Consider the following 12,314-nt stretch of genomic DNA (forward strand, 5'->3'; position numbering starts at 1 on the left):
CCAATCTGTAACGAGTCCTGGTGAATGCTGTCAAATCTCATGACTTTGGGGATTATTTAGAAATTGCTTCAAACTGATCTCTTTTGCATGGCATAGTGAGAATGTAAGTGAAGCAAATATCATTAGCGTGGGCTCCTAAGTATCATATAACCTGCATCGCCTCCTCTCAAATCATAGTCACCAGATCCATAGGAGCTGCAAGGTTGAGATAACCCACTTGGAAAATATTAGCACAGGGCTGATATTGCATTTTCTATAATATCTGGTATTCATCAACAAAACTAGGGCAGAACTCAACATCTGTATTATACCTCCATCGGCATGCGTGCACAGAGCTGTTGCATGAATATGGTTTTACAGAAAATCATTAAAGCATTTTTTAAAGAATTTTTTTTATCCAAAAGAATATTATAGAGCTTAGCGCCACCTCTGGATATCAACATTTTGTAAAGTAATGAAAAAATAACCAACATTATATTGAAGAATCCCTGTAAAATGAATCTTTACAATCAGTTCTGTAAATACAAGGCTTAATTCACTAAGACCTATTTTCTCCTGAAAATGTTCTGTTCACAAACATAAATATTGGTGAGATGTGTAACCCTTATTTTTCCATAAAATTGCAATTTAACTATTAAAAGCCCTATTTTCTCATATATATGTATATTTTGTTTTAATTCAGAATGGCTCATTTTCCTGCTCCGTTCAACAGCAAACAAATCACCAACCACGAACAAACCACCAAAAGCTAGTATATTTTAAAGTATACCTTCAAAATTCACAATTTGTGCACTGGTTATCATTTCCTAAATTAACAGTCATATGGCAACCAATCAGAATCCACCTTGTGAATTCTGATTTGGTTACACAATTAAGAATTAACCTATAAAATTTAGAAACTCTTTATAGTGAACCTTCTCTTTGTTTAGCCCCTCAGCAGCATATACTCCCCTTTCCTTGCTTTCATGCTGCTCTTTTCAGCTAGAGGAGGGTTTCTCAACCAGGGTTCCTCCGGAGACTGCTAGGGGTTCGTAGAGCAATAAGCAATTTCTGCATCTCAGATAGGTTCCCAATGACACCATTGATATTTTTAGCTATCTTTAAGGGAGTAATTCATCCCAATGACCACAAGTGTAGGATGCATTCTTCCCACTGACCATCACATTGATGTATCATGAGTTGCTGATATAGTCATTTGTAGCAGGGGTTCCCTGAGACCAGAAAGTTATTTCAAGAGTTCCTCTGTGTTGAAAAGGTTGAGAAAAACTGAGATAGAAGGACTGAAGAAAGAGCCCTCTGGACCAATCATGAAGCATCAGTGCTATGATGTGAAAAAGGGAGTGAGTCACATGGTTACTCATACCCAGATGGGTTAGGTTTTTCTTTTTTCTCGTGGCAGATGAACAGAGTAGTAGAGGAGTAAGGCAAAGGTGTATGTGCTCTTGTGGTGGTGGTTGGGGTGGGGAGGAGCTAAGTGAACATTTTACTTTGCCTGTATAGATAGGTTTACTTTAATGAGTAAGGCTGTATATCTCTAATACATATTCTAACAACCTCCCTAGTTTTTAAACACTATTTTAATGCTAACCCTATATTTTATCCTGTTTACGTATTACAGCCCCATTATAGGCTGTACAGGGCAAAAAGTTATATGAGTGTGTACATATTCAAGAATGACCTACCTTATGAGAGACCAGCTGAAAGAAAACCCACAGTACTATGCTAACAATGTACAGCACAATAGTGTGCTGATTACACAGACTAATTCCGCAGCAGAAAGCGCCATACAGAGAAACCTGAAAAGAAAAATATAATTACACACAGCAGACGAAAGTCAGTTTTTATATACATAAATAAAGGTACTAGCAAACACTCCATAATAGGCTGAAAAGGGGAAATATTTCACCAATTTATATGACTGATTCATATTTACACCAGATGAGAGCCCACATTTGTAAGTGTCCTTAATAATGACCCCGCTTACCCCTGGACAAGCCTTTACATACTCTAGATGGTCAATAAAGTGTCACTGCAGTGGAGCAAAAAGACAAACCTGCTTACTAGAGATGAGCGAATTATTCAAAAATTCGGTTCGGCTGATTCGCCGAATTCGCCGCATAAATTCGCTTCGAGCCGAATATATTCGCTGCGAATTTAACTTATAAAAAGGGTGTTTCTAGGCTTCAGAGAGCCTTTATATTAGTGCAGAACACTGTACCTTTAATTTAAATGCCCTTGGAGTCTACTGGGGAAGAGAAATAATACTGTCAGTCAGTATGACATGCAGATGAGTGCCGTCGATCTTAGAATCACCGCACACTTCACTCATTTGGGCAGTCACGGGGCCAAAACCAGAGTGTGGAGCCACAGTGTGGCGGTGGAGGCAGCAGCAATGGGAGGCCATACAGCACCCTATGACAAAATGGAACCCACCAGCAATGTGAGGAGACCTGAAAGTGGCACATGGCAGAGTGTGGCGATGGAGACAGCAGCAATGGGAGGCCGTACAGGGACCCATGAGAGACTCTGGACCTGGCAGCAGCATGAGGAGGCGGTACAGGGGCCCATGACAGATTACGGGCCTGGCAGCAGCATGAGGAGTCGGTACGGGGGCCCATGGCAGATTACGGGCCTGGCAGCAGCATGAGGAGGCAGTACAGGGGCCCATGGCAGAGTGGCGGAGCGTAAGCAGCTAAAATTGAAAGCCATACAGAAGCCTATGTTAAAAAGTCCCCCCAGCAGCAGCGTGGGGAGACGACTATCAAGAGTCCAATGGCAGAGTGGCGGAGCAGAAGCAGCTTCAATTGCAGGCCATACACAGGCCTAGGTTTAAAAGTCCCTCACAGTTAATTCCAATAACGAACTCTACTCCTCCGTGCAATCAACTTACGAGACCCTGGGCAGGTCTGGGTCCAATTTGTGGTAGAGACTGGTTTTGTTCAGCCATGCTTGAGCGAGTAATAACAGGTCTGTGCTGCCCTTTGGTGTCTGGCTTAATGCGCACAACACTGAACGTCCCAGCGTTTGTCAACGATTTGCCGTTAAGTGATGCAAACCCGCTGAACCACGTTCATGAGGAGCCGGTACAGGGGGCCATGAATCAGTATGGACCTGGCAGCAGCGTGAGCAGACGACAGAGGCACATGGCGCAGGGTGGCGGTGTAGGCAGCATTATTCTGAAGCCATACACAGGCCTAGGTTAAAAAGCGGAAGCCGTCAGCAGCGTGAGCAGACGACAGAGACACATGGCGCAGGGTGGCGGTGGATGCAGCAGTATTCGGAAGCCAAACACAGGCCTCGGTTAAAAAGCGGAAGCCGTCAGCAGCGTGAGCAGACGACAGAGGCACATGGCGCAGGGTGGCGGTGGAGGCAGCAGCAATGGAAGGCCATACAGCACCCTATCACAAAATGGAACACACCAACAGTGTAAGGAGACCTGAAAGTGGCACATGGCAGAGTCTGGCGATGAAGTCAGCAGCAATGGGAGGCCGTACAGGGACCCATGACACACTCTGGACCTGGCAGCAGCAAGAGGAGGCGGTACAGGGGCCCATGGCAGAGTGGCGAAGCGTAAGCAGCTTAAATTGAAGGCCATACAGAGGCCTATGTTAAAAAGTCCCCCCAGCAGCAGTGTGGGGAGACGACTATCAAGAGTCCAATGGCAGAGTGGCGGAGCGGAAGCAGCTTCAATTGAAGGCCATACACAGGCCTAGGTTAAAAAGTCCCCCCAGCAGCAGTGTGGGGAGACGACTATCAAGAGTCCAATGGCTGAGTGGCGATCCGGGAAGTCAGCGTTGTGATTGCAGATGCAATGCAGAGATTCTATGAGGTGATGCCGTGGGTGCGAAGAAGATCATATACCATCGTACTTCCATCCATAAGACGGAACAACCTGCGAACCGGGAGCTTTATTGCCCTGACCCGCTGAGCAGCTTCTGGGATACCCAAGAGGCCCATGGCAGAGTGGCGGAGCGTAAGCAGCTTCAATTAAGGCCATACAGAGGCCTATGTTAAAAAGTCCCCCCAGCAGCAGCGTGGGGAGACGACTATCAAGAGTCCAATGGCAGAGTGGCGGAGCGGAAGCAGCTTCAATTGAAGGCCATACACAGGCCTAGGTTAAAAAGTCCCCCCAGCAGCAGTGTGGGGAGACGACTATCAAGAGTCCAATGGCTGAGTGGCGATCCGGGAAGTCAGCATTGTGATTGCAGATGCAATGCAGAAATTTTATGAGGTAATGCCGTGGGTGCGAAGAAGATCATATACCGTCGTACTTCCATCCATAAGACGGAACAACCTGCGAACCGGGAGCTTTATTGCCCTGACCCGCTGAGCAGCTTCTGGGATACCCAAGAGTTTGGCTTCTGTGGGGAATATGGTTGAAAACTGAAACTTAAAGGCATGTTGACGGAAGGGCACCAGTGTCAGTGCTCCGGAGGGAATATAGCTTCAAAGCTGACACTTAAAGGTATATCGACGGTCAGAGACCACAGGAAGTGGAGCTTGCGTCTTAAATCGACTGAATGTGGCAGACGTGAAACGTCTACGGGCCGTATATGAAACGGGTTGTTCCTCTTTCTGGAATAAGTGTTGGAAATGGCCACTCTTTTTGGTGTGGCGTTTTGTCTATTTAATTCCGATAACGGACTCTACTCCTCCGTGCAATCTAGTTACGAGACCCTGGGCAGGTCTGGGTCCAATTTGTGGTAGAGACTGGTTTTGTTCAGCCATGCTTGAGCGAGTAATAACAGGTCTGTGCTGCCCTTTGGTGTCTGGCTTAATGCGCACAACACTGAACGTCCCAGCATTTGTCAACGATTTGCCGTTAAGTGTTGCAAACCCGCTGAACCACGTTCATGAGGAGCCGGTACAGGGGGCCATGAATCAGTATGGACCTGGCAGCAGTGTGAGGAGACCCGAAAATGGCACATGGCGCAGGGTGGCGGTGGAGGCAGCAGTATTCGGAAGACATACACAGGACTAGTTTAAAAAGCGGAAGCCGTCAGCAGCGTGAGCAGATGACAGAGGCACATGGCGCAGGGTGGCGGTGGAGGCAGCAGTATTCGGAAGCCATACACAGGCCTAGGTTAAAAAGCGGAAGCCGTCAGCAGCGTGAGCAGACGACAGAGGCACATGGCGCAGGGTGGCGGTGGAGGCAGCAGTATTCGGAAGCCATACACAGGCCTAGGTTTAAAACTGGAACCCAGCAGCGTGAGCAGACGACAAAGACGCACATGGCAGAGGATGGATCTGGCAGCAGTATGAGAAGGCGGTACAGGGGCCCGTGGCACAGTGTGGTGATGGGGGCTACAGCAACTGGATGCCAGAAAGTGGCCGATAGGGCTATATACTGCATGGAATTATAAAGTTGTAAAGACAGTGGCCTATAAGGCTATACACACTATAACAATCATGACTTGGTTGACCATTGGCCTATAAGGCTATACACAGCATGAATATCATGACTTATTCTGAGAGTGGTTTGGAAGGCTATATACAAAAAGTAATTCATGAGCTGTCCGGACAGCGGACAATAAGTACATATATACAAATCAATTCATCAGCTGTCCAGCCAGCGGCCTCAAAGGCGACACATATAGAAAGCAATTCATGAGCTGTTCAGACAGCGGCCTCTAAGGCGACAGATATACAAAGCAATTCCCGAGGTGTTCAGGGAGCGGCCTGAACGGCTAGGTTATTACTAAATATATTTTTGTGGCCAAACATCGGCCTATAAATAGATGTCTACACAGTGACAAAAAATTATGTCGCCAGACAGCGGCCCCTAAGGCGACAGATATACAAAGCAATTCCCGCGAGCGCACAGGGCCCACAGTGTCTGAGGATGGACGTTGGCGCAGAAAGGCAGAGACCAACTGACTACATAGGTGGTTTTTATAGTACTTTATTTTGGCCTCCCTCTCAGCAGGTGTGAAAAAGGCCACCATTTTTGAACGGTAGCGAGGGTCCAACAAGGTGGACAGCCAAAAGTCATCCCTCTGTCTGATGGTTATTATTCGGCTGTCGCTAGGCAAGCAACCGAGCATGCTATGGGCCATTTGTGCCAAGGAATGCGAGGGACTCCCTGCCTCCATCTCCACAGCATACTGCCACGGTGCGTCTGGGTCCTCCGTCTCCTCCTCCTCCTCTACCAGATGCTCCTGCTCCTTCACTCCTGTCCGCTGAGTGGAAAAACCACCCATTTCACTCAATAATTCCTGAGCACCAATGTCCTCCTCTACCTCCTCCTCTTCTTCCTGTCCTGCCCCCACAGGGGTCATGTGGCGTTGAGATCTGTGCGCCACGTCTACCGCACCCTGACCAGCCATTGTTAACAGCATTTGTTCCAGGACGTGCAACAGAGGAATGACGTCGTTCATCCCATAGTCCTGCCGACTCACGAATAGCGTGGCCTCCTCAAAGGGCCTGAGCAAGCGGCAGGTTTCACGCATGAGCTGCCAATGGCTGACATCTAAGTTACACAGGGGAGTACCTTTATCCGCTTGTAACATCAGGAAATCAGTGATGGCCTTTCGCTGTTCGTAAAGGCGGTCTAACATATGTAGGGTTGAATTCCACCTTGTTGCAACGTCGCAGATCAGGCGATGCTGTGGAATTCCGTTCTGCCGCTGCAGCTCAAGGAGGGTGTGCTTTGCGGTGTAGGAATGGCTGAAATGCATGCAAAGTTTACGTGACATTTTAAGGATGTCTTGCAGTGGGATGGTGGATTTTAGGAACCGCTTGACAACCAGATTGAACACGTGAGCCATGCATGGCGCATGGCACAACCTTCCTTGACGCAGAGCAGACACCATGTTCTTTCCGTTGTCGGTCAACATGGTTCCGATTTTCAGTTTGCGCGGAGACAGCCATCTGTCGATTTCTCTGTTCATTACACTCAGAAGTTCCTCCCCTGTGTGACTACGTTTGCCAAGGCATACCAGGTGCAGCACAGCGTGACACCGTTGCGCCCTGCACATGTGATATGCCGGTCGGGTAATGGGACTTGGCACGGGGGTGGCGGCTGAGGACACGGCGGAAGAAGAGGTGGTAGAGGCGGACATCTTTGCTGGACCAAGGACGTGCAAACGTGGAGGCAAAAGCGGCGTGACCTCTCCAAGTTGCTGGTGCGGCTGTGCCGGCACCACGTTCATCCAGTGGGCCGTAAATGACATGTACTGTCCCTGACCGTAGTTACAGCTCCACACGTCAGCGCTACCGTGCACTTTGGCAGAGACCGACATGCTCAAAGACTGGCCCACCATCTCTTCTACATGTGAATGCAGGGCTGGCACTGCCTTTTTGGCAAAGAAATGCCGGCTTGGCACTCTCCACCGTGGCTCGGCACAAGCCATCATTTCTCAGAAAGGTGCTGAGTCCACCACTTGGAAAGGGAGGGACTGCAGCACCAGCAACTTGGACAGGAGGACGTTCAGCTTCTGCACCGTCAGGTGCGTGCTCGCAAACTGTTATCTCTTGGAAACGGATTCCAAGAAAGACTGCTGACGGAATCCGTGAAGAGGAGTAGCAGGTGAAGGAGCATCTGAACGAGCGGAAGATGCCAACGAGCGACAACTCCCCTCAGCAGAGGTGTTGGAGCCTTGACTGGCTGATAGAGGGCGATTGACGTTGGGTGACGGAGCAAGTAACGGAGCGGGTGATGGAGCGGGGGCTGGGGCAGGCAGAACCGCCGTATCTTTATCACGGTTTTCCCAGGCCACCGAATGGCGACACTGCATATGCTGACGCAACGCTGTAGTCCCAACATTGGCCCCCTGGCCACGCTTGACTTTCTGGCCACAAAGTCGACATACGGCTACGTTTACTTCCTCGGGCGGCTTGATGAAAAATTGCCACACCGCCAAGTAGGAAACTTTGCCCCCGCTACTCCTCACTGGCTGACTGCTACTTCCTCCGTGCACACCGGCACCACTACTGGCCGTGGTGGTAGGCTGCAGTGGAGCTGGTGCTCTACTCCGTGGCCGTTTGGCTCCACTGACACTGCTGCGACCCTGCTGCCTCCTGGGCAACCCACCGACTGTTTTGCTCGCTGGCAAGCTGGCACCCTCTTCTCCTGATGATGCGGAAGCAATAGCCTGATGACGACGAGGCTGCCAAGTGCGATCAGCCTCATCATCATCAATTAGGGTCTCCGCGTCACTACTAGCCCCCTCGGCTGCGTGTGGGTCAGGAGACAGACCTGTCTCTAGACCGGCTACCGAGCCACTCTCCTCGCCACTACTTCTTCGCCTGGCTGCTGAAGAGGCGGATGTCTCCCCCCGTTCCTGACCGCCCTCTGTTAGCTCTTCCTCACTGTACAGTGGGGCTGAGCCCACAGCATACGATACTTCGCTTGGTGAGGGAACACCAAAGGACAGGGGCAGGTCGAGGACACGTGATTTCAGTGGGCTTGCTCCCGGGCCATGCCAACTAACAGTTGTGTCTGACGTACCCACCGACCGTTGGCTGTAGGTGTCAGAGGTGACCTGGGAAGAGGAAGACGACCGAGTCAACCAATCGATGACGGCAGGGTTGTCGGTGGAGACACGACCGCTGGATGACACCGGGAGCACTGGCCTCTGGCTGCGACTAGTGCTGCCTCGACCCCTTCCTCTGCTGCCACGTCTGCTCGCTCCTGAAACATTGCCTCCTCTGCCACTCCTCTGCGTGTTGTCTGACATACTCTTTAATTCAATAAGAACCCCAAAAATAAAAACGGATTTAACTCTTTGAACGTACAATAGTGGTTGTGAAGCAGAAAGTCAGTTTATTTAGCACAATCGGTCAATTGCAGCTTGCCGTTGGCTGGAAACTGTACGTTTATGTCACTGGAATGCACTAATCACCCAAAAAATATTACCGCCACCCGGCGTGTATATGGATTTAACTCTTTGAACGTACAATAGTGGTTGTGAAGCAGAAAGTCAGTTTATTGTACACAATCGGTCAATTGCAGCTTGCCGTTGGCTGGAAACTGTACGTTTAGGTCACTGGAATGCACTAATCACCCAAAAAATATTACCGCCAGCCGGCGTGTAAATGGATTTAACTATTTGAACGTACAATAGTGGTTGTGAAGCAGAAAGTCAGTTTATTTAGCACAATCGGTCAATTGCAGCTTGCCGTTGGCTGGAAACTGTACGTTTATGTCACTGGAATGCACTAATCACCCAAAAAATATTACCGCCACCCGGCGTGTAAATGGATCTAACTCTTTGAATGTACAATAGTGGTTGTGAAGCAGAAAGTCAGTTTATTTAGCACAATCGGTCAATTGCAGCTTGCCGTTGGCTGGAAACTGTACGTTTATGTCACTGGAATGCAGTAATCACCCAAAAAATATTACCGCCAGCCGGCGTGTATATGGATTTAACTCTTTGAACGTACAATAGTGGTTGTGAAGCAGAAAGTCAGTTTATTTAGCACAATCGGTCAATTGCAGCTTGCCGTTGGCTGGAAACCGTACGTTTATGTCACTGGAATGCACTAATCACCCAAAAAATATTACCGCCACCCGGCGTGTAAATGGATCTAACTCTTGAACGTACAATAGTGGTTGTGAAGCAGAAAGTCAGTTTATTGTACACAATCGGTCAATTGCAGCTTGCCGTTGGCTGGAAACTGTACGTTTCTGTCACTGGAATGCACTAATCACCCAAAAAATATTACCGCCAGCCGGCGTGTAAATGGATCTAACTCTTTTAACGTACAATAGTGGTTGTGAAGCAGAAAGTCAGTTTATTGTACACAATCGGTCAATTGCAGCTTGCCGTTGGCTGGAAACTGTACGTTTCTGTCACTGGAATGCACTAATCACCCAAAAAATATTACCGCCAGCCGGCGTGTAAATGGATTTAACTCTTTGAACGTACAATAGTGGTTGTGAAGCAGAAAGTCAGTTTATTTTGCACAATCGGCAAACTGCAGCACCAACTGTGCACGACAGCCACCAAAAAAAAAAAGGGTGTATGTCACTTTAAATTTTCGATTCTTTGATAGCTGTGGCCCTAAGTAACGATTCTGTGTCCCTGAGTAACGATTCTGTGTCCCTGAGTAACGATTCTGTGTCCCTGAGTAACGATTCTGTGTCCCTGAGTAACGGTTCTGTGTCCCTGAGTAACGATTCTGTGTCCCTGAGTAACGATTCTGTGTCCCTGAGTAACGATTCTGTGGCCGTAAAGTCTCTGTGGCCCTAACTCTGTCCCTTAATACACACAGGTCTGTCTCTCTTGAATGACCGGAGGCTAATGGAGAATTCTAAGATGGCCGCAATTTATAGTGCTGGCTGGCTGCTGATTGGCTAATGCGATCACATGTCATGAATGCATTATGGGTCAGCGCGCCTTGTCTGCGCCCCTTCCCAGAGATCCCCGCCCCATCTTCTCTGTCCATTTTCTCCGTGGCCACACATGTCGCCGCCATTTTTGGGAAAATTCGATTCGTGCATCCGAAGTTTGCTAATCTTCGGATTCGTCGCGAATAGAATTTTTCCAAATCTTCGGAACGAATTCCACTTCGTCATGTTCGATTCGCTCATCTCTACTGCTTACGGAAACTAACTAAAGTCCTTATTTCACTTGAAAGCCTATACCTAATTGGTCACTACAACCTGGTCAATTTTTGCTCCATTTTTTGTAAATCAACATTATGAATACTTGTGTTCACTTCACCACTGCAGGAATCCACCCAGGATTTTGGAGCTTGCTTGGGTGGAAAACACGATTGCCCTGCATGTGACAGAGCTGGGGTGTAGCAATTGGCCGTTCAGGTCAAATGCACTGTACGTGAAGAAGCTAAAAAGCTCCCCAGACCTGGATGTCCTGTTCTATTACAGTAAGGAAGGGCTCAGACTAAGCAGTGCGTAAGCAAGGAAGCACAAAGAAGATGAGTGCAACTTTCTAGGGAAGAGGGGCAATCGGGAGGAACTGTCCACTCACCATGGAAGGGCAAAATTAATTGAGCTAAAGTGGGCAGTATACACTCTCATTTGGTAGTCCAATGATTTGAAGTGCTACTTGGCATCCGGAAGTGGCAGGTTTAGTCTTGACTTGAGTAGAAGTCAAGCCCCCAAGTAGTCTTGAACACTTTACTTTGAAGGCTAACAAAGGTACTTGCAGGCTTCACAAAGTTCTTGAATGTTAGCCATGATGTAACCTTAGAAACATTTTCATATTTACAGCCTCTCTTTCTGCCTCCATATGACAGCTCTGGGTCAATCACTATGGAGCAGTGTTGGAACACGGGGTGAGTCACATGTACCTACATTCCCAGAAATTATCAGCTGAATAGAGCCAAGGGGAAGCAAAAGTGGGAGTATATTCTAATGGGGGACTGAGCTTTAAGGTAGTTCCAAAGTCACAACGTTGTTTGCCTGAATGCCTTCTCTGCATTAGGGCTCGTTCACACTTGACTATTTTACCAACGCCCCTATAGCGTTTGGCAAGCGCTGGTCCGGTGTTTGCAGAGCGTTTTTTAACGCTCGGCAAACGCCGCATGCGCGGTTCAGCGGCAGTTGCTAGGCGTTTGCCGCGCGTTAAAAATGCCCCACAAACGCCTATAATGAAGTTTGGATGGTGTTACCGCTCCGCAAACACCCCGCAACTGCGTGGCAACCGCACCATAAACGCTGGCCGGGCGTTTGCGGAGCGGCACCATAGACTAGAATGGGAGGCTTCAACGCCTCCTGACTCGACCAGAGGCGTCCGTTTTGCCACGACGCTACCGCTCCCGTTAGAACAGCACCATGTGCTGCAATGGGCAGAATTGTCCGAGGCGTTTGGGAAGCGGTAAAAATGCTTCCCAAACGCCTTTCTGCCGCTTGAAAACAAGGCTAGTGTGAACGTAGCCTTAATGTGTTACTAAACCCACAGCAGTAAAATCAGTCTGTATATACAGTAAAGCATGCTCGTTATACTCACTGTGGAACCTAAGGGGTTAATCCTCTCCATTGTGTAAAAAGGATGTTTGATCCTTTCTTCTCTGCCCCTCCTCTTGTTGAAATGACCACCTGATACAGACTGAATCCATAGTCACATGCACATGCTCAGTTTGGTGTGTATTGCTAGATAGGGTTTTTATTTTCTTGGGAGAGTGCATCTGATTAGCAAAGGCCAATCAGCACTGTCCAGACAGGGGGCCAGGACTTTCACATCCTTCAAGAGCAGAAAGAAAACTCCTCCTACAAGCTTTGACCAGTGCTCTACTGAACTCACAAGACTGCTGTAACTGCTGATGAGAAAAGGCATTTAGCAGTCTATATTTACTAAAATAATTGCATTTCCATGTTGTGTGTACGGTGGCAGACCAGATATAGTGAA

At 48.4% G+C, this 12,314-nt stretch overlaps 1 protein-coding gene across 3 annotated transcripts in view; it reads right to left on the reverse strand.

Moving 5' to 3' along the window:
- Positions 1-12,314, reverse strand: part of TMEM260 (transmembrane protein 260) — a 153,489-nt gene that overhangs the window by 39,145 nt on the left and 102,030 nt on the right. For all 3 annotated transcript variants that reach the window (XM_089661147.1, XM_089661146.1, XM_089661148.1), the window contains one exon: positions 1,683-1,796. In XM_089661147.1, the coding sequence (XP_089517273.1) occupies positions 1,683-1,796 (114 nt within the window). The remainder of the gene's footprint in view (positions 1-1,682; positions 1,797-12,314) is intronic.

This window comes from Staurois parvus, unplaced genomic scaffold (assembly GCF_062004578.1).
Source record: "Staurois parvus isolate SC_StPar_1 unplaced genomic scaffold, SC_StPar_1.0 ptg001316l, whole genome shotgun sequence".
Taxonomy (NCBI): Eukaryota; Metazoa; Chordata; class Amphibia; order Anura; family Ranidae; genus Staurois; species Staurois parvus.